The sequence below is a fragment of the Alosa pseudoharengus genome, unplaced genomic scaffold (genome assembly GCF_046254945.1).
Source record: "Alosa pseudoharengus isolate Yale_2024_CS ecotype anadromous, Long Island Sound unplaced genomic scaffold, YU_APseudo_1.1 YU_APseudo_1.1_scf_12, whole genome shotgun sequence".
NCBI lineage: Eukaryota > Metazoa > Chordata > Actinopteri > Clupeiformes > Clupeidae > Alosa > Alosa pseudoharengus.
Window position 1 is genome coordinate 10,076,060 of NW_027468587.1, and position 22,185 is coordinate 10,098,244.

The 22,185-nt window shown below is 44.3% G+C and overlaps 1 protein-coding gene across 1 annotated transcript in view; it reads left to right on the forward strand.

The window, feature by feature from the left end:
• Window positions 1-1,347: 1,347 nt before the first annotated feature.
• LOC143118923 (ceramide synthase 2-like) overlaps window positions 1,348-22,185 on the forward strand; it is a 30,481-nt gene continuing 9,643 nt past the window's right edge. Inside the window, exons 1-4 of the mRNA XM_076280070.1 lie at window positions 1,348-1,834; window positions 16,370-16,543; window positions 17,578-17,695; window positions 18,989-19,107. Of these exons, the coding sequence (XP_076136185.1) occupies window positions 16,371-16,543; window positions 17,578-17,695; window positions 18,989-19,107 (410 nt within the window). The 5' untranslated portion in view covers window positions 1,348-1,834; window position 16,370. The remainder of the gene's footprint in view (window positions 1,835-16,369; window positions 16,544-17,577; window positions 17,696-18,988; window positions 19,108-22,185) is intronic.

The window sequence follows — 22,185 nt, forward strand, 5'->3', positions numbered from 1 at the left end:
TTGGGTGGCATAGCTGATCTACAAACCACAAAAAGGGGCAAACATTTACATGCTGAAGGGCAAAGGGAATATCAAAATGTTTTACTTTGGCCTTTTATGGGGTATGTATTGGCAGACAACCCTGGTAACTTACCGTTGTCGTTGACACACCTGCTCGCTTGACTGCCACTGCAAAGTAGCCTGCATTGGCATTCTCATGTGTAGCCTGCGTGTCAGATAACCCTGACGTTTCTTGTATTGTCGTGCTGGCTGTCGGAATGATCAGCAGTACAAATAAGTTCGCTAAAGTATTGGTGGGGACAATTTTGTCATTAAATTTTTGATTAGGACTAGTCCTTAGCGTCCCACCCTAAATCTACGCCCATGGTACAAGGACTTTTTCTTGAAATAGCACTAGTCTACTACACCAGTTCATCTGGATCACCTTCGCATAACACTGGAGTGTTTGTACCGATGTCCTGCCACTGGAGGGAGACAGTGATGTGGCTGTGGAGCCATGCTAACCATCAGGCTCTGTGAATCATCTGGTTTTCTGGTGATCCTTCACATCTACACATGTGGCCGTCAGTCCACACACAGTATTGAAACAGTGTCACTCAGTAGTCATTTATGAAGATTTCGCTCAACCAGTCAACCAGAACAATGTTCTTCCTTTTCAGTAACCTGAGTACATCTGACATTATCACCATTGTGTGTGTGTGTGTGTGTGAGAGAGAGAGCGTAGTGTGTCATAGGATTAAAGTGCTAAAGACACCATTTTCTTGTCAGATCAGTGAGCCTATTATGTACATCTCCTCTCTTGCACTCTCTCATACACACAAACACATACTCTTTCACACATACACTAATTGTTCCAAATGCTGCAAACATATACCCAGCAATAGCTCAGAGAGAGAGGGTGGCCTTTGGCCTTTGCACCGAACCAGTGGTGCACATCAGAAAACATTTCATCAGGCCCTCTGTTATAGAGTGGGGTGGGGGTGCCTTATCTCAAATGAAGAACATGTTTGGTCATCAACCCTTATATCATGACATGAGTTCATCAACTCATGGTCTAAGATTAGATTATTTCCTTCTAAGCAGCTGATTGCATTTAGATCTGAATGATACCTGCGGATAGTTGAACGATTAAGTCTACATCGGCTCTGTTTAAAGAGGACCATATCAGTGATAGATTAGACAATCGGTATTGCTAAACCAGCTTGCTTAAACTTCTATCAGGGCATCCGGAAGCCTGCCGCCAGACATCTCCGTTTTTCCGCCCGCATGTCACCTCACGTGTTCAGACGTCATGCATAGATCCCTCCCGTTCCGTTATTCACGCGCACTCGCTCACTCCACCCCTCTCAGTCCCCCAGAAATCCGTTATTCACTCTTTCTAATCTAACCTCGGCGTTCCCTTCTTCCAAACAGCGGGACCGACCGACCGACGCCTATTGCTGGACGTTCAACATTTCATCCCGCTACGGATGAAAGGGAAACGAGAAGAGTGGGTCTCTCATCTCACGATAGCGGTCAAGAACGGCTCAAGTACGCCAGACTGGAACAGACGTCAAAGAAGTTTGGAAATATTTGCCTTCCTACATTACACATATCATCGGTGTCTTTAACTCGCCTCGGAACTTTTTGGGAAAGATGCGGGCGTGTAGCAAAGACAGACAGGCCGAACTCATTGCCTAAAGGCTAAACTCATTGCCTTTAAGCACGAACTTATAACAGGGATAAAAAAGCTGTTCTGTTCCTCTGTGCTTATAGGATCTCATACCGTTCTTTTTTACTTTTTGAAAGTGACTTTTTTTAAACAGAAGAACTTTTCGAACATTCGCGGACCAAAGTGAGTATGGTTGTTATTTATTATTGAAGACTTAAATGTTCCTTTATTCTTTGTAGCATCCACACCTCTGCGGTGGCCGTGTTTTAGCCTACCTCAGTATGACATTATGTCAGGATGGTCCGGTCATGTGTTTTAGCTCTGGGTAAACATGCGCAGTCATCACAATTCACTGCAACATTCACACTCCATGTAGGAATATGTAGATTAAAATGGATACAAATAGTAGGCTATTAGCCTGCTTTTCTCGCAAAGAAATGTGTTTTGTTTGAGATAAAATAAAATCACTTTTAGAAAACACTAAGTTCAGGTGGCATTGTAAAATCTTTAGATGGGTGGGTGGTGCTTCCCATAACTTAACATGCGTAAATTAGCTTAAAGTGCCTTAAGCATCAGTCACTGGGGATGGTGGCCTTTCGTTTCCAGTAATGCGCTACTGTATTGAGGATGACTGCTGGCCAGCGGTCACTTTACCCTACTGAACTGTATACCTCCCTGGAGTTTGGTCCTAAAAGTATGCTGTAACCCAAACGAGCTATGTGTCAGCTATGGTGTCATAGCGTTTCAAGTCACTTAAAATAAGCTGTCGGGAATGAATGAATGATGAATATATTTGAAGAAGGCGTTCCACAGATCAACCTGCTGTTCAAGGTCCCAGGTGGACAACTTGTCAATCTTAGAGATATATAAGTATAGCTTTATTGTCAGAGATATAGGCTATAGCCTATATTCTCTTATATGATAGAGGCTAAGCAGTGGCAGTAGGCAACCTCCTGACAGCAGTCAGTGTTTGATCTAGTACAGCGTCCACTTGAGATGGTCCTTACCCATCCTCATTATTGTTGTAATGTTGAAACGAGATGACCCCGGTAATCCTTTAACTGTCGATGCATTTTACCATTTTACTAGTGTTCTAAGACGTCAATGTAAAATAGCAAACATAGATTCTAATTTAATTGAATCCAAAAAGGCCAAAGCCCATCAATCAAGATTTCTCTTGCAAATACCCTAAGTAAACATGCCCCTGTTATCAGATCTGCTGTGCAGGTGTTTGACCACTAGAGAGTATTAATGTCAGTCAATGGGCATTTTTTCCTGGACAGAACTAAAACACACACATGGTGTTTACCCTGCAGGCAGTTAATTTGACTCTGAAATTGGACTAAAGGAGGGGTTTGGGGAAAGGGGGGGGGGGGGCATAATGCAGATGTCTGCAACACACACTCTTGGGCTTGGTGGAGTTTGCTTAATAGTGTGTGGTCATCTTGTGTGTGTGTGTGTGTGTGTTTTGTGTAGTACTCCATTGCCTGATTGTATTACATTCATCATGAGCAGGGTGTGTGCTTTTGTGTCTGTCTGATGCTATGAATGCGCTTGTGAGTTGGGCCTTCATCCAGACCAGCGTATGTGTGAGTTGGGTGCAGATAGGGATGCTTGATCCAGTTCTGATCAGCTCTAGAGTAATCCTCTCACAGAGGAAATAATCAGATATGCTCTCAGTAGCAAACAACAGGTGAAGGCTAGAAATTGTGTATATGTGTGTGCTGTGACAACCTGTGATTGTGGCTGATTGGCGTCGAATACAGGGCCTTTGGGAACAGTGATAAAAGGCCTTTCACATCAATGATTGATTAGATACAACCTGATACATGCATCAGATTAGCAATCTTAAATCTTCACTCTGAGCAAACTTCACACATTCTTATGCATGTGTGTGTATGTGTGTGTGTGTGTATGTGTGTGTGTATGTGTGTGTGTGTGTACTTGTTTGTGTGTGTTTGTGTGTATGTGTGCACATTGCACTGTAAACTTTATAAGGTCGGGGAATCTTTATGAGGTCACACTTTGGACCTGTAGTGTCCGTGAATCTGAAATGTGTGTGCTTGAGAGCCGACTCCGTTTTTTCCCGTGGACACACACACACACGCTGACTCACTCCACAGCACAATCCAGCTTGGTCCACTCCACGGTGACCACACTCACAGCAGCACCCACCTGCATCACTGTGAGTCACTGGAGGATTTGTGTGCCCTGGGCAGTGTGTCTGCGGCACTGTTTGACTGTTTGACTTTCTGATCGGGCTTTTCCATCTCCCTGGCCTGACGGAACATGTGTGGAATGCCCAGGGGCTTGACCGGAATTGGGGCTCATTTGGGACGGTGCACTACAGTCCAGCATCTCCGTACAGCCTAGCTGGTCCTACACAGCAGAGGATGGTGGCTGACGTTACACGGGAAGGACAGGGAAGACTCACCTGTGGGACGTGGGGTAGATCCAGGGAAGGGCTCTCTGTGAAAGGGGCTGGAGTCGCCCCAGACTTGACCGGAACAAGGCCAGATCAGGGCCGCATCTGGCGAGCCAAAGCAGAGTCAGCCCCTAATGGCCAATGACTGAGGCTATATTTTTCCTCAGAGGGAGAGAGAGAGAGAGCATGCATGCGTGTGCATGTTTGTGTGTGTGTGTGTGTGTGTGTGTGTGTGTAACATGATATCTGCTCAAACACTAACACTGACGTGCTTGATGTGAGGGAGAAGATAGAGGCAGGGCATTAAAGCTGAAGGAGCTTAAAGTATAAGTGCTCATTTAACCATCATCAATTGCTACTTCTTACATGATTTGAGTGTCTGTGACTGATATTGACAGGGACCACATTTGTATCGATGTGTGTGTGTGTGTGTGTGTGTGTGTGTCTCACTGAGAGCAATGCAGTATCCTTTGGGTTTCCCCCTGTAAGGAGTCACTCACTCATTCCATTCCTTTGGAATGAGTCATAGGACAGTTGTTATATACAGTTCATTATGGGTAACAAGGAACCCCGATCTGCTGTTCAGCACACACACAGGCACACACACACACACACACACTCTCTCTTTCGATCACTCACTCCCTCACGCATGCCTTGGCTTGTACATTCACTAGTACCTATCCACATCATATCAGCCATAATGTCTTGGACTTGACATGAAATAATGCAATAAAGTCAATCTTGTGCTTTGCACACAGAGGGGCGTTGGAGGTGCAACGTCCATGTCATCTTGCTGAAGCCAGGTCAGGGCTGCTGTTTGTTTGTCAGATAATAGCTATGCTAGTGTGAAGCTTCGCTTCCTCCCCCACATGGAATCTCAAACAGCCAGCTAAGATCACCACACGCGTGCAACACTTTCACCCCTCTGTCCAGTCTCACACACGCACATACACACACACACACATACACACACACACACACACACACACAGAATGATGGGATTGGTCCAGAGGAGAATGGCCAGATGACCTAGGTAGCCAATGAGGGTGGGGAGAGTGAGAACAGCGGAGAGGGAAAAGTGCTGGAGAGTGCTGCCGCTGGGGAGAGTCTCTCTCACACACACACACACACACACACAGACAGGCTCAGAGTCATAGACACTCACACTCACACATACACACAAACACACACATACACACACACACACACACAGACAGGCTCAGAGTCATAGACACTCACACTCACACATACACACACACAGACAGGCTCAGAGTCATAGACACTCACACATACACACACACAGACAGGCTCAGAGTCATAGACACTCACAGACACAGACATACTGTACAGGCTCGGAAGTTTACATACTCACAAGTACACAGACTTACAGATACACAGGCCCACATACATTGACACTGACATGCACAGACACACTGGCAAAGGCATAGATGCTCACAGAAACATAAGCATGTAGGCCCAGATGTTCACATGCATACAGACACGGACACACTGACATACAGGCTCACAGAATTACAGACACACAGAGTTACTCCCAGGCACATAGACACCTAGAATTACGGGGTCACAGACACACAAACAAAGACACTTGCTATAAAAATGCTCAGGTAGATTCAGAAAGTGAGGAAATTTTGTCACCTTCTAACTACACTGTAAAAGGTTGAGAGAGAAAAAAAAGTCCTAAACCAAAACCAAACTAGTCCCAAAGGGAATAGTCCTAAACCAAAATCAAACTAGTCCTGTGTGTGTGTATCTGTGTATGGGTCACCGTGTGTGTGTTGTGTGTAGTGTTTATGTGTGTATGTGCAAGCATGTGTTTGTGTGTGTTTGTGTCTGTGTATGCCCCACTGATGATCCTCTATGCATGCCTTTGTATCGGAACTCCCCCTATTACCGTCGGTCCCGTATTTTCGCCGTCTTGCGTGTATGTGTCACTTAATATCCATTTCTATACAAACCAAGACGGCGGATTCCTAAAGAAACGCAAGCACCCACACCATAGGTGTATCTAAATGTACCAAAAATGACATTTTACCGTGACTCGAAGAGCTGAACAAAATCGGATATTTCAGGCAGTAAACGCTCCCGTTAAGAACCAAACCAGATTTTGTTTAAATCTACACACGAATGGCTACTGAAAAATGTAAGGTTCATTTAGCAAATGTTATTTTGAAGTGTTAAAAAACATTGTTGTTTTAGAATTTCCGAACAAAAGTGGTGATAATTGGGGGTGTTACGATATGTGCTTGAGCCTCAGGGCTTATCCTTTGCGTGTAAATGTGTGTGTGTGTGTGTGTTTTTCCCTGTGCTGATTCTTACTGCCCCTTTGAGCCTGTCCACAGTCCATCCTGCAGCGTGTGTAGAGTTTAGACCCAGCAGCGTGGAGGCCCTGTGTATGTGTGTGTGTGTGTGTGTGTGTGTGGAGGGAGACACAGCTGTCAGATCCTTGGTCCTCTCAACTATTGCCTACACCCAGTAGCTAACAAGGATGACCCTTGGACTGCGTGTTAGCACAGGCCTGTGAGTGTCTTGTGTGTGTGTTTTCTATCTGTGTGGAGGAGATTAGGAATGTCCTGTGTTCCAGTCTCAGCGTTCAGGGCACTCACAGTTTGCTTTGCAAAACCGTTCACACACTAGATTTAAATCCTTGCTTGTAGACATGAAATTCCATCCTTGTGCACATGAAACCCAAGACTTAAACAAGAAAAATACAGTCAAATCAAGTGAAGTATTTCTTGAAATCCTATGCTAAAGGACAAAATACAATCTTTCAGCACCCTGTACCCAGCATTCAATGTCATATTGCATCCTATTCGGCATGTGTCCGTAATATCCAGCGACCTTAAAACTGTTAAAGGACTGGTTTTGGCAGAGGTGTAAAAGTCTGGCTTCAGAAACTAAAAGTTTTGCCGCATATTTCTTCTTCGCAAACCAGCTAATGCTAATTAGCACAACTCAGGCTGGTAGATCAGCAAATTAGTGAATATTACCTGTCCACAGGCAGATCAGCTAATTAGTGAATATCACCTGTCCACAGGTAGAACCAAAGCATTGTTGGACTTTTACTTTCTGAAGCTGGACTTTTTACACCTCTGGGTTGTTGTCAGAGGTTACTAAACAACAAGAAGAAAACAGGAGTTACAGCATGTTCACTCAGATTAGCTGACACAGTGTTTAAAGTAGTCATGGTGTGAAAGGCATTTTCTAATACATTAATGTGCTGTTAGACACGCACCTATAATCTCTCAGAGCACTTCCTGTATGAAGTGCTCTGAGTGTGTGTGTGTGTGTGTGTGTGTGTGTGTATGTGTGCGTGTGTGTGAGTGTGATGGCAGTGCTATAGTGTGTTGTGAGACAGCGAGACACAAAGACAGGAGAAAAGAATGTGCTCAAATTTTGACTTGTAACCGGAGGGTTGCCTGTTCGAACCCCGACCAGTAGGCACGGCTGAAGTGCCCTTGAGCAGGGCACCTAACCCCTCACTGCTCCCCGAGCGCTGCTGTTGATGCAGGCAGCTCACTGCGCCGGGATTAGTGTGTGCTTCACCTCGCTGTGTGTGTGCTGTGTGTGTTTCACTAATTCACGGATTGGGATAAATGCAGAGACCAAATTTCCCTCACGGGATCAAAAGAGTATATGAAGAAGATGAAGAAGAGTCGAGTGTGAAGGCCTTAACTAGGCTTGGGTATCGAATATCGAGTATTGGTTGGAACCGGGACTATCTTTGCGATTTTCCCGGAATCGTTCAAAAGTTTAAATTTCGATTCCTACTTTCGATTCCCAGTCTGCCGACAGGAAGAAGAAACGTCTGAACACCAACGAAGAAGCGCATAGTTAATAGAATTAAAATTCATGGAGAAGGTCAGACTATTTCATTCAGAAAGCAGGGTTCCCGAGGATCCTTAAAAAGTCTTAAATAGGCTACAACTGAATTTTCGAAAGAGAGGTATTAAATGTGCGTATGGGACCGCCAGCGAGTGCAAGAGAGCGAGTGATGTCTCCATCCAGTTTCGTGTATTTAAAACGCAATTGTATACGTGATAGGCTATTAGGCTACGGGAGGAAGTGTAGTGGTTGCAGAGTGAAGATGTTTTTCACGGGTTTGGTTAAAGGTGTGAAAACGGTAATAATACAGTAGGCCTATGTACAAAATAATATGCCTGGCGTTTTCGTGGTGTAGCTGAGGCCTGAGAGATAGACAGGGTAGCCTACGTGGAATGAGGGAGCCTACGGTAGAATGAGCGGGAGAAAGAGTTGGTAAGCCAGTTAGCGATAGGTTGGCCATATGTTCGAATTTAGGCCGGACATATGGATTTTAAAAGCCCTGTCCGGCGTCCGGCGCAGCCTCAAGCCGGACGTTTATTTGTTCTCCTTTTTGGAGTTGCGCTTGGCATCTAAAGTCTTTGCTCGGACGCAGCATCGTTTCACAAACTATGGACGCGAAGACTGCTGGTGAAATTATGTGCAGTTCTTCGCAATCAGGAGGAAATACTGTATACCGGTATGTTAAGTTGATCTGTTTGCATCTTTCCAGCGTGTGTTGCTGGCCTAGCCTAGGGAAGAAAATATCTGTCTTAAGTTATAATAGCCTACCTGTAATATCTGCCAGCAGCTTGCTTGCCAGCGTTTCCCAGTAGGCTAGGCCTACTTAGCAAAAGTTGTGAAATATAACCGCATATGCTTTGAATGTCGGCGACTGCTACATAAAAATACGTGCGTTCATAACGTGCGTGCTTGAGATGAAACCAGCAGTTTTCAGCAGGATCATGCGAAGAGGACCTGTCTCTTAATTAATTTAAAACAAGTCAATGGTTTTACAATGTTTCAGTCAAGCTTTGGTTGGTTTAGATACAACTGGTATGCAAAATGTAAAGTAGTGGATTAACTTTAATTTGCTGTGCTGCATATGGACAATAGATGCACATAGTAAATTATATAAAGTAGGCTTATTAAAATATGTAAATAGCTTAGTTAACTTTGAAAAAAATATTTAAGGGAATCCAGTCCAGTGCACATGTCTTTGGCAAGTAGCCCTAGGCTACTACAGACACAGGTGAAGAACAGCCTCAGCAGTAAGCAAAACCAAATATGTACAGTACAGCCAGCTTCAAAAGCAAGCAGTCCAGACCCTAAAATTGGGCATTTATAGCTGTGAAGGTAATTCACACACAATTATTTTCTTTCGCCAAAATATTTTTGGTAACTTCTGTAGACATCCAAAATGGGGTGGGGGTTAAAATTAGTAGGAAAAAAAAACTATTGCATTAAACAGTCTTATATATCTTTTTGCCGTGGTATAGTCTTAATTTTCATTTAGATGTCTTGAAAAGGTCTTTAAAAGTCTTTAAATTTGCACTTGGAAAATGTGCAGATACCCTGAGAAAGACCGTTGGTTAGCTAGCTCATTTAAAATATCCTAAACTTTTTTTGACCCTGCCTTTAAAAAAAATCGGAATCGAGAATCGTTAGGAACCGGAATCGAAATAAGAAATCGGAATTGGAATCGGAATCGTTCAAATTGAAACGATACCCAACCCTAGCCTTAACCTCTGATGGATGTGTCAATAGCAGGCCCTGAGCATCCACGTCTACATATTACTCAGAGGTGTACACGGTACACATTTGATTGTAACGTCATTCTGCATAAATGTCTCATAAGTAGCAGTATCCACTGGGTCTGTAATCTCTGTGGCTTAATGCTGTCCTATGCTGGACGTGAAACTCAGGGAAAGATATTACCTGTCCATCTGCTCCGTGAGCTCTCGTCTGCCTTGACCGTTTTTGGTGTAGTGGCGTGGGGGTGTGGAGCGGAGCGGTAGGGCCCACTGGGAAATTGGTGTCTCATGACGGCTGGAATCCACTCCAGATGATTCTACAGGTGGCTGAACAACAGTGCTAAGCTGCTCCTGAGAGAGTACTACTGTGCCGAGCCTACAGGAAGAATCACACACACACACATGCATGCACACACACACACATATACACATACACATACACACACACACACACACACACACATGCATGCATGCACACACACACACACACACACACAAACACATACATACATACACAGACATACACACACACACACACACATACCACCGACACAGATATAGGCATATACACCTCACTCACGCATGAGGGGCCTGACATACTTAATCCTTTCCTGTCCCAATGTGTGATGCCTGCACAGAGTCACCTAATGTGTGTGTGTGTGTTTGTGTGTGTGTGGTATTGATATATGATTTGTGTGTTTATATGTTTTCATATCTGTGCGTGTGTGTATGTTTGGTTAGATTGTGTGTCTTAGTGTGGTAAATCTGAAGATGAGTATAGGTCAATTAAGTGATTTTATGGTTCATTAGTTCATGTACACTGGAACAGTGCTCTAGTGGAACCAAATGATGTTTCTCTTTGGCTCCCAGTGCTATACAAGCAATAAAAACCAGCAATAAAAAGACAGAACTGCAGGTAGTACAATTAGATATGAGAGCTCATTAAAACCCATTACAAGGGAACACTATAGTGTGTTGTGTGTTGAGTGGTGGTGTGACCACGCAATGCAACATTTTTTAAATTATGATATTTGTGTAAAAGGAGAAGATCGATGTCCTTTAGGAAAACGAGGGGGATCAGACATGATGCTGATAGTCTGTTAAGAGGTGGGAGGAGAGTGCAGAGGAGACAGAAGCCCTTAGGATGTCATGCCAGGGGTGTGTGTAGCAGGCTATTCACCGCAGGCAAACACAGGCTGGCCAAAGGCTAATATTACAAACAAATAACTCATATTTACCCAAAGACAAATAATTGCCTAAGGGCTAATATTTGCAGCCTCATAATCACCCAGTTTTCTCAATTGTGTATCCCATCTGTCATCAGTCCCAATAATCAATTCTATTAAATAAGTATCCTGTCCTTGTTGGCTATTCACCCTTCTCTCCCTTTAACAATGACAATGACGAGAGTGTTTGTCATTGTCATTGTTAAAGGGCTCATTGAAACCTCTTCAGGAAGGACAAGAGATGCTGGTTAAATATGAATAGGCTGCCTGCGGTATAGGCTAGTAATGAACCAATGAGTGCCCAATGTGAGTGTTTGAATGTGTGTGTGTGTGTGTGTGTGTGTGTGTGTACGTGTGTGTGTGTGTGTGTGGGGGGGGGGGGGGGGGGGAGGGGCATGGGGATCTGGGATGTGTGCGGTTTTTGAAAGATGACTAGAAGAACTCTATCAAGATCGGTCAGAATCAGAAGGCCTAATCTGCCCTGCGGTGGTCTGAAGTACATTCTGCTGTGGGTGGTGGACATGATTGGAATGAACTGCATGACAGAGTGGTGCAGAGCTCATGAGTCGGTGAGAGAAGGTACAGAGTAGCACTTCATTTTGAGAATTCAACTCCTAGTAATGGTAACAACATCAAAACATTTCCATAGAAACAAGTGATGATTCGCCTACTAAGAAGTAAAAAAGGAAGGAAGAACCATGCCAGTGTTGTGTCATATCCCCTGAGTCACACTCTAGATTCAGAACCCCTAGGCATTTCTACAACTGTTCAAAAGTTATGGGCCCCTAGTCACACAGATAACTCAATGGGTTCTAGAAGGGCGTTTACCGGTACTGACTCATTCCCCATACCCTAGATTTAAAGACTATAAGTATGTTCCAGACTCTATCCTGCAGAACTCTCATGGGGTCTCAGATACACCCTAGATACACCCTAACTCATGGGTTATGGAAAAACTTTGTGTATGTGTTCACATGTGTAGACATACATAAGCAGGTGTGTGCGCATCTCTATGTGGTGGTCTGTGTGTGACTGTCCTAATGTGTGTGTGTGTGTTTGTGTATGTAACATGCCAGCTCTAGCATGGAAACATGGAGGGGAGGCCACATGCAGAATTCAAATGATAAGTAAATATTATAGAATGTAATAATGAATGTTAAGAAAGTCAGTGTAGTGAAATGTAAAAGTGTATTGCCAGTCAGTGTCTAGAGGATGTACAGAGAAACGGAAAACAGAAGCCAAATGTCGGGAGGATAAGAGAGCCAGCACGGAAAGAGCAGGTCTTTTATCCCCCTGCCAATCAGGAGGCCTGTGCGCACCTGAGCACCATTCACCTGGCCTAGAGACAGACACAGAGCACAGGCACACGAGTCGACATCGGCAAGACTGGCCTGGGTCATTACAGTGTGTGTGTAATGGAAGAGGATGTGGTTAGGGGTGATTCAGGACTTTTGTGTGTGTGTGTGTGTGTGTGTGTGTGGGAGGGGGGGTTACAGCCTGGGAGGATACTGCCCCTGCCCTGCCCCTCTGGCAGTCTAGACCCCCCACACACATGGAGGCACTCTGCTGGGGCGATGCTATTGGCTGCTTTAGGAGGCAGGGGAGGGCCCTTGAACCAGCAGACATGCTGATTGGCTTTCCCTCATCAGGCAAGCGATGTGTAAGCTTGTTGTAATAAATTATTTCCTGTTGCAGTAGCGGTTGTGCACAGGATACACCCATGAATTGCAACACACAAACACAAACACACACACACACACACACACACACACACACACACACACACACACTACACCACATTTAGATCAGTTCTAGCTTCCTTATTCTGCAAAAGAGAAAGCATAATGAAGGCCTATTTAGTTTGTTCAAAGACAGAAACATGATCATCTGCATATTCGAAATGAGACTCAAACACACGTTAGTATCCTCTGTGTGAGTGTGTTCTGTGCAAGTATGCAATGGGAGTGTCTCCTGTGTGTGTGTGTGTGCTTGTCTGCATTGTGTGTGTGTGTGTGTGTATCCTGTGGGAGTGTCCTGAGAAGAGTGTGTGTTTATGCTACTTTACTAGTGAATGGAATGAGGCTCGAAGATGCAGGCCAGCTCTCCTCCCCCACGCTGTAGATCTGAACCACACCCCAGCTCAACAAGCGCACGCACACACACACACACACACACACACACACACACAGACACACACACACACACATACACACACACATACATAAATTCTGTGCAGGGCGGGGGCAGCTGAAGGGGGCAGGAACCAGAGCCCCCACTCGTCACCCAACCATTTGGCATCACGGCTAAGAACAAACATTTATCCCAGGGGTCAGAGGTGAAATACGATGGGAAAGTGTGTGTTTGTGTGTGTAAGCAGGCACGTGTGAGTGTGAGACTAATGTTAGTGGGACAGCCCTGTGGTGAGGCCCAGATGTAAATTCCAGGCGAGGAGTCAGAGGATGTGCAGGACGAAGCTGCTCTTCTGTCCAAAGAGTCTCTGCCTGTTTTCACCTTTCTCACTAAATAAACAGACAGGTGCTGACGTGTTAGAGGATTATTTTTGATTGTGTTGAAAGATAATACAACACTATAATATTTTCCACCATTCAACACAGCTGTGAGTTTCAACAAGTCCTATTTACAAGTATTAAGCTGTGACTGTGTGCACACATGTGTGTGTGTGTCTGTGTGTGTGTGTGTATAAGGTGTGTTTGTGTTTTGATGGTGGTTGTTTCTGGTGCCGTGTACTCTGTAATGTAACAGTAAATCCAGCTGCAGAGAGTTGAAAAATAGCCAGACCCAGCTGCACACACACACACACACACACTCACACACACACACACACAGAACCCTGGAGCTGTCAGCTGTACTCACCATCCACTCCCTAAAAACAAGAGCGGGGGAGGGAGAGAGGGTAATTTTATGTTTTTGTGAATAGTGAATAGCCAAGGTGGCGGGTGTGTTTAACTGTCCTAAACATGACTATACACCATGAAAATTGATTTGACGAAGACACCAGTTAGTTGCTTTTTTAAAATCATGCTTTAGTTTAGTGGCAAGTTGTGGAGTACTGTCACTAACTGGCCATGCGCGGAGTCACATTCTAGAAATTAACTGCCCACCCCTCTCTTCAATATTCCCCACTCTAAGTCCCTCCCCTTGTTTGGTGGTATTGGCCAGGACACATGACTGTCAGAGAAGTCAAGTCCTGATTGGCTGGTTCCTTGGCGGCTCTTTTATTTATCCCCACCCTTGTTGTGATTGCAGAGGCCAGAGGCTGTCAGCAGAAATGACTGCGCTTAATTAGCATGGCTAACTGGATCAGACTACAGAGAGAGACAAGAGACAAGGTTGGAGTGACGATTTTGGAAAAAGTGTAGGGGAAAGAGTGAGAGAGAGAGAGAGAGAGAGAGAGATCATGAATGAGTCAGAGAGAGAGAAAGGGAGAGAGAGAAAGAATGAGAGCAGAGGGGGAGAAGACCATGCGTCAGCACAAAGTTATGCATCACCACACACTCCCTCTCTTCTGACACACTCCCTCTCTCCAGTGGTCAGACACACCCTCCAATCAGCTCTCCGCTGACCTCTCATTTATCCATCCTTCTCTCTCATTTATCCATTTACCATACACTCTCTCTCTCTCCTTTTCCCACTCTCTTCATCCCCCCCTCCCCTCATATGTCTATTGACTTTGTGGGCATAGTAAATGACAGAAGAGATTGTAGAGGGCAGAGCATCCATGAAGTCCTGGTCCCATGCTGTGTAGGTTGTAGGCCCTATGAGCCCTATGAGCCCTATGAGCCCCTATGAGCCCTATGAGCCCCAGCTGCCCGTCTCTCCCTCTGCTGCTCTCTGTGTCGCTCTCATATGATGCGCTGGTCAGACGTAAACTGAAGCACAGGCTGCTAATCTGATCCCTCTGCTGCTCTCATCTCATATGATGCGCTGGTCAGACGTAAACTGAAGCACAGGCTGCTAATCTGATCCCTCTGCTGCTCTCATCTCATATGATGCGCTGGTCAGACGTAAACTGAAGCACAGGCTGCTAATCTGCTCCCTCTGCTGCTCTCATCTCATATGATGCGCTGGTCAGACGTAAACTGAAGCACAGGCTGCTAATCTGATCTACACCCCCCCCCCCCCCCCCCCAAAAAAAAAATAAATCAGTTGGTCAATGTACCATTTCAATTGGTGAAAGAGTTGACGTGTATATACTTACCTACAGTACCTTCATCATGTAGCCTAACACAGAAACTTTGCCATTATATGCCATGATTTCCCCATGCCAGCTCAGTCTCCCCAGAGGAGTTTGTCATAGTAAACAAGTAAGCAAGTACTGTAGCAAGTCTCAACATCGTCATTTTGGCTTTAGCTGTGCCATAAGATGCTTAAAGCAGTGTTGTTTTGAGATGGGTGTTAAGGCAGTGTTCATTTGAGATGGGTGTTGAATCAGTGTTGTTTTGAGATGGGTGTTGAAGCAGTGTTGTTTTGAAATGGGTGTTGAAGCAGTGTTGTTTTGAGATTGGTGTTGAAGCTGTGTTGTTTTGAGATGGGTGTTGAAGCGGTGTTGATTTGAGATGGGTGTTGAAGCGGTGTTGTTTTGAGATGGGTGTTGAAGCGGTGTTGATTTGAGATGGGTGTTGAATCAGTGTTGTTTTGAGATGGGTGTTGAAGCGGTGTTGTTTTGAGATGGGTGTTGAATCAGTTATGTTTTGAGATGGGTGTTGAAGCGGTGTTGTTTTGAGATGGGTGTTGAAGCGGTGTTGTTTTGAGATGGGTGTTGAAGCGGTGTTGTTTTGAGATGGGTGTTGAAGCGGTGTTGATTTGAGATGGGTGTTGAATCAGTGTTATTTTGAGATGGGTGTTGAAGCGGTGTTGTTTTGAGATGGGTGTTGCAGACTCATAGAATCTGATCTGTATGCCACTCGTCCGTCTCATTTCCTCCTGTGACTCTCCCTCCGCCAGCTCCACCCATCCATCCTTCTCTATAATCTCATCACGTCTTCTTGTCCTTCGCCTGTCCCTCTCTCTCATCCCTTCTTCTCCCCATCCTGCTATCCTACCCCTCCTCCAATCTCCCTGTTTCTTTCTTTCATCCCCCTTCTCCCCATCCCTATCCCCCTCTCTCCCTGCCTTTCTGCCACTTAGTCTCCTCTCCTCCCACTCTCTTTCCCTCTGCATCCCTCTATCCCTCCCTTTCTCCTGTTCTCCCTGTTATTCCTCCTGAGTGTTCTGGAATGAATCAAGGTGATCTGATTGTGATCTCTTCAATGAACTCATCCCTCTCTTTTTTCTCTCTCTCTCTCTATCTCTCCCTCCTTTACTTTTCTTTTCTCTCTGAATGTAGCTTTTTTTGTCTCTTTCTCACTCCCCCTCTCTCTTTGTCTCTCACTTCACTCTCTTTATCTTTCTGTTGTGTAGTTTTCAATGTGAGCATGTGAAAGTGTGAGAAATCGGTTAGATGAATCTATATCTCCCCCTTTCTCTCCATCAGAATGTTGGCGTGGCTTAGTGATGTGTTCTGGGACGAGCGACTCTGGTTCCCTAAGGGACTTGGCTGGAAGGACCTGGAGGATCGGGACGGCCGGGTCTACGCCAAACCTGCTGACCTTTGGGTGGTGCTGCCCATGGCTCTGACCTTGATGGTAGTGCGCCAGATCTTTGAGAGGTGAGCCCAGCCAACTCCCAACCAAACTATTGATCTAACCTTGTCATACACGTCAAATGTTATGCCATAGTCCTGTCTTTGATCATTGTGCCCAGTGAATGTGCCAGTGTAGTGATAACAGTGACATGTAACATTTATCGCAATTTTAGATGCCATAATAGTCAATGTCACATGTTTAAGTGGTCATAGCATCTCATGTTTTGACAGTCTTCATGGTAGCACTTTACTTCAGCCTAGTGTTCATAAAGCATTATAAGCACATTTATTAATGCGTATAATGTAATCATAATGCAACACAGCGACTGGCAGAAGTCTACATAACTATAAACTCAGACAACTGCACTCATGAAGCCTTATAAAGCTGTATTCACACCTATTTGACAACTTCTGACAGAATGCTATCAGTAATGCCACAGCTATGACATGGTTCTGTCAGTTGTATGACATATTAGATTACTTAAGTGTTTCTGTTCCTCTCAGGGCGACCAGACTCCTCTCTTATCTGTTTCTTAGCACTCCATCTTCTATCTTCCCTTGCTCTTTCTTTCTTTCTTTCTTCGTATTCCTACTGTCCTTCTTACCAGTCTTAAAATTAGATTTTTTTCGTTTCACTATCATTATTGAATTAGATTATTTTTGTGTAACTGGATTATCTGCCTGCGTGTGCTGGTAGCAGAGAGTATCCAGGTTGGCTGTTTTCTTTATTTACGACTGATGCTGTGTATTTTTAGAATACACCCATGCTGTGTATTTCTGAGTGCATGCTACACACTCTTAATTCTATTGCCCAAACCCTCAACTTTTGTATTCTATTCTTGCTAATGGCTCCTTATCTTTTTACTTTTTAACATTTTCTCATCCTTTCTCTATCTTCCTCTCCTCTCCTTTTATGTTACTGTTCTTTCAAAAGCTATTCATGATTATTTTGTGATATTTTCTGATGTTCTACAATGGCATATTAGGGATGTGGGAATGTTTGGTGTCCTGACATGGTGATTCAATAAGGGTTGTCTCTTCTCATTTATTCTCCTCAGGACGCTTGGCATCCGCTTAGCGGCTCTGCTTGGCGTGAAAGCGACAAAACGGCTTCGAGCCGCTCCCAATCCAACACTTGAGGCCTTCTACTGCAAAACCACCAAATACCCAACACAGGTACACACATACTCAAACCACTACTTAACAGCCAACCCAACACCCAACACATAGTGCCCACATACTCAAACCACTATTTAACACAGCCAACTCAACACCCAACACAGGTACCCACATACTCAAACCACTACTTAACACAGCCAACTCAACACCCAACACAGGTACCCACATACTCAAACCACTACTTAACACAGCCAACTCAACACCCAACACAGGTACCCACATACTCAAGCCACTACTTGACACAACAGCCAACCCAAACACCCAACACAGGTACACACATACTCAAACCACTACTTAACACAACCAGCCCAAACACCTAACACAGGTACACACATACTCAAACCACTACTTAACACAACGGCCAACCCAAACACCCAACACAGGTCAAGAGTGATTATCCAAATGCATGATACAAGAGGTAGAAGGTTAGAATAAGCTAAAGTCAGGAGCAGGTAAAAAAAGGTAATACACAGGGATCCAGCTGGGACTAAAACTGGGGCAGACACATGGTGCAGAAACAGATATGGAGTCAGAAATGCCAAACAGCCAAACTGGGACTGGCATGGTACCGCAGGGTATAAATAGGCAAACTGGTGGACACAATGAGGAACAGCTGAGCGGAGGCCTACAGGCAGAGACAGTAGGAATCAGGTGAAGGGTGGGCACAAGGAGCGCAAGGGCTACAAAACAAGCACAAGCACACGATCAGACAACACAGGACACAAAGCCCTCACATCAACACAGGCACATACAGTATGAAGCCCTCACATCAACACAGGCACATACAGTATGAAGCCCTCACATCAACACAGGCACATACAGTATGAAGCCCTCACATCAACACAGGCACATACAGTATGAAGCCCTCACATCAACACAGGCACATATGAAGCACTCACATCAACACAGGACACAAAGCCCTCACATCAACACAGGACACAAAGCCCTCACATCAACACAGGCACATATGAAGCCCTCACATCAACACAGGACACAAAGCCCTCACATCAACACAGGACACAAAGCCCTCACATCAACACAGGCACATATGAAGCCCTCACATCAACACAGGCACATATGAAGCCCTCACATCAACACAGGCACATATGAAGCCCTCACATCAACACAGGCACACAGGCATGGTTTCCACTCAGCCTCACAAACGTAATCACCCTGCCATCACAATTACTGATATAATAATTGGAATTCAGGTATTGAAAGAATCTCTCTCTCTCTTTCTCTCTCTCTGTGTGTGTGTGTGTATGTGTGTGTGTGTGTATGTGCCCACAGAGTTCTGTAGAATCATTATGTAAGCAAACAGGTTACACACAGCAGCAGGTGCAGAGATGGTTCCGCAGACGACGAAACCAGGACAGACCCAACCTCCTGAAGAAGTTCCAAGAGGCCAGGTGAGCATACACACCCATCTCCACTCACCATAACACAATATTACCCCACAGCTATTTATTTGCACTTATTTATTTGATGTATGATTCTAGTGCAGTGCCTGACAAACATGCTATTCCTGTAGAAAACCCGTACATGCCCGTAGGTAGGCCTGCTTTAAAAATAGGGTGCTAGGGAATCATTCCAGCTAAGCATTCAATAATGAATACTGAACTGGGGTTGAGTTTGATGTACAGTACAATGCAAAAAAGAGTGTTGTATTGATATGTAGGACCAAAGAGGATCAGAAGCTGCACTTTCCAATGTCTTACCTGTCAGGGCAATCCCTCTGTGTATCTAACTGTACGAAATATCTTGGGCACATCATCACTGACAAGATAGAAGATGATGCTGATATGTATAGGCAGAGACGAATGTTGTATGTCCAAGCAAACATGTTAGTCCGGAAATTCCATCACTGTTCTGATGTTGTGAAAGTGAGCTTGTTTTGTGCATACTGCACCCATATGTATGCAGTCCCATTATGGGTCAGCTACAAAAAGGAGACCCTGCGCAAACTTCAGGTGGCATATAATGACTGCCTGAGGATACTGCTGAAAAAGCCCAGGAGTAGCAGTGCAAGTAAGCTCTTTTGGGACTCAGGGCTAAGCACTCTACAGGCTCTCTTGAGGAACCTAATGTTTAAGTTCATGTCCCGACTTGGTGAGTCTCAAAACTGTATTATAATGATGCTCACAAGCCCCAGGTGCAGCTCGCTCAGATATCAATCATATTTGTGGAAACATTGGTATGGACTCTCATGAATCATAAACACATACAAACATCAGTATATTTGTATGTGTTTATGTATCTATTTCTTTTTTTTATGTTGTATGTCTTGCTGTTGGGTCTAGAGCCTGTAATAAAGTTTATATATATTATAATAAAATATAATAAATGTGCAGTGAGCAGAATTTAAGCATGGCTTGCATGTGACATTTTTTATAGATCAAAATGACATAAGCCTTACAGCTGTTTTGAGTTAAGGCTATATGCTTAGATGTTGTTCATTCCTATTGAATAACTTGATGATAGAGAAGACAAACCATTTTGTGGAATGATGCATCATCATATGAAATTTGCAACAATGTGTCAGTTTATTCCATGTCATTTTTACGTCGTTTTGAATAGCAACTGCATACCTGTGTTTGTTGGCATGTTGTTGAATATCCGCTGAATAATTGTATGCAAGCAAACCGCATACAGAGCATTTTTTATTGTTGAGGTCAGACATAATTGGGGAGGTGGCCAGTGGCTAGATTGGCGAAAAAGCATTTCTTATCCAAACAACGCCAAACTTGACACTGCACCTACTCGTGGCCGTTGCAAGACACCTTGTAATCAATCGGACAATGGTTCAAGAGAAATGCAAATAACAGACAAACAGACAGACAGACATTCCTGTCATTAATAGATAGATACAGACAGTATATTATAGTATAGTATAGTATAGTATAGTATAGTATAGTATAGTATAGCATCCCATAGAATGGCATAGTATAGTATAGTATAGTATAGTATAGTATAGTATAGTGGTATAACATCACATAGCATGGCATAATATAGTATAGTATAGTATAGTATAGTATAGTATAGTATAGTATAGTAGTATAGCATCCCATAGCATGGCATAGTATAGTATTGGACTTAATATAGTGTAGAGTATGATGTATAAGCATTATGCTCTGTTATGTGGAATTATGGTGAATTGTATCCATTTCTCTATTGTGTAGTAATGAGCTCTGTACTGTAGACTGACCAGTTCAGGCATAGTGCCAATTGCTCTCTGGACAGAGACGACACGTCTGAGTGGACTGGCTCTGGCTTTGTTTGTTTGCCCATCTGCTAATGCATAGTGACAGTAAAGAGTTTTTCAGAGTTCTTTAAGAAAGTAAATATATGCTGACGCTGCAGTCTGCTCCAGGGCAAACTCATAGATAGATAGATAGATAGATAGATCTATCTATCTATCTATGAAGGAACTTCATAGCTTTAGCTGGAGAATTATGCTGGATCAAAGCTGTTTGTGTGAGCTGATGTATAAGGCCATAAGGACTTATTAGGTGTTTTCAGGCCGACTGGCCCCAGACGAGGTCAAATGAGAAGCTGAAGTCAGTGTGTAGATGAGTAACTGGCAGAGGCCTGTGTGCCATGCTGCTTGGCCCCGCACCCTTCACACTTGTGCCCTGGCAGATGCCACTCTTGTCCCAGCGGAATACAGAAAGAGAGAGGGCATACACACACAGACTCTCTCACACGCTTTCTCTCTCTCTCTCTCTCTCTCTCTCTCTCTCTGTCTCTCTCGCTCACACACATGCACACACACACACACACACACACACACACACACACACACACACACACACACACACACACACACACACACAGTCAGACACACATGCTTGCATGTTGGATGCTATTTTTACTCCACCCCAGCCCCTGCCATTGACACATTATCAAGTGCTTCAACCCCTAACCTGCTCAGATTATGCAGTAATAAAGGATTTATAAGCACACACACACACCTTCTGATGACTGATTCAATAATAAAGGGTTTATAAGCACACACACACCTTCTGATGACTGATGCAGTAATAAAGGATTTATAAGCACACACACACCTTCTGATGACTGATGAAAAAATCCTTCTTTTCCAGTACATATGTTCATCTTCATTGGATCGCTAACTGAGTTTTTGGCTAGTGAGATCAGTAACAAATTGAGATGTGGTGTGTGTGTATGTGTGTGTGTGTGTGTGTGTCCGTCCGCCCTTGTGCGTGCGTACGTGTGCGTCCTCCATCCGGCTCCGTTTTGTCATTTCATTTTCTCCTGATCCACGTTCTCCTGTTCCACGTTCTCCTGATCCATGTTCTCCTGATCCATGTTCTACTGATCCATGTTCTCCTGATCCATGTTCTCCTGTCCATGTTCTCCTGATCCATGTTCTCCTGATCCATGTTCTCTCCCTCACTGAGTCTGCCTGGTGTGCCGTGGTTTCGCTCGGGCCTTTTTAGATCCTCTGTATTGTCTGCACTTGTGCC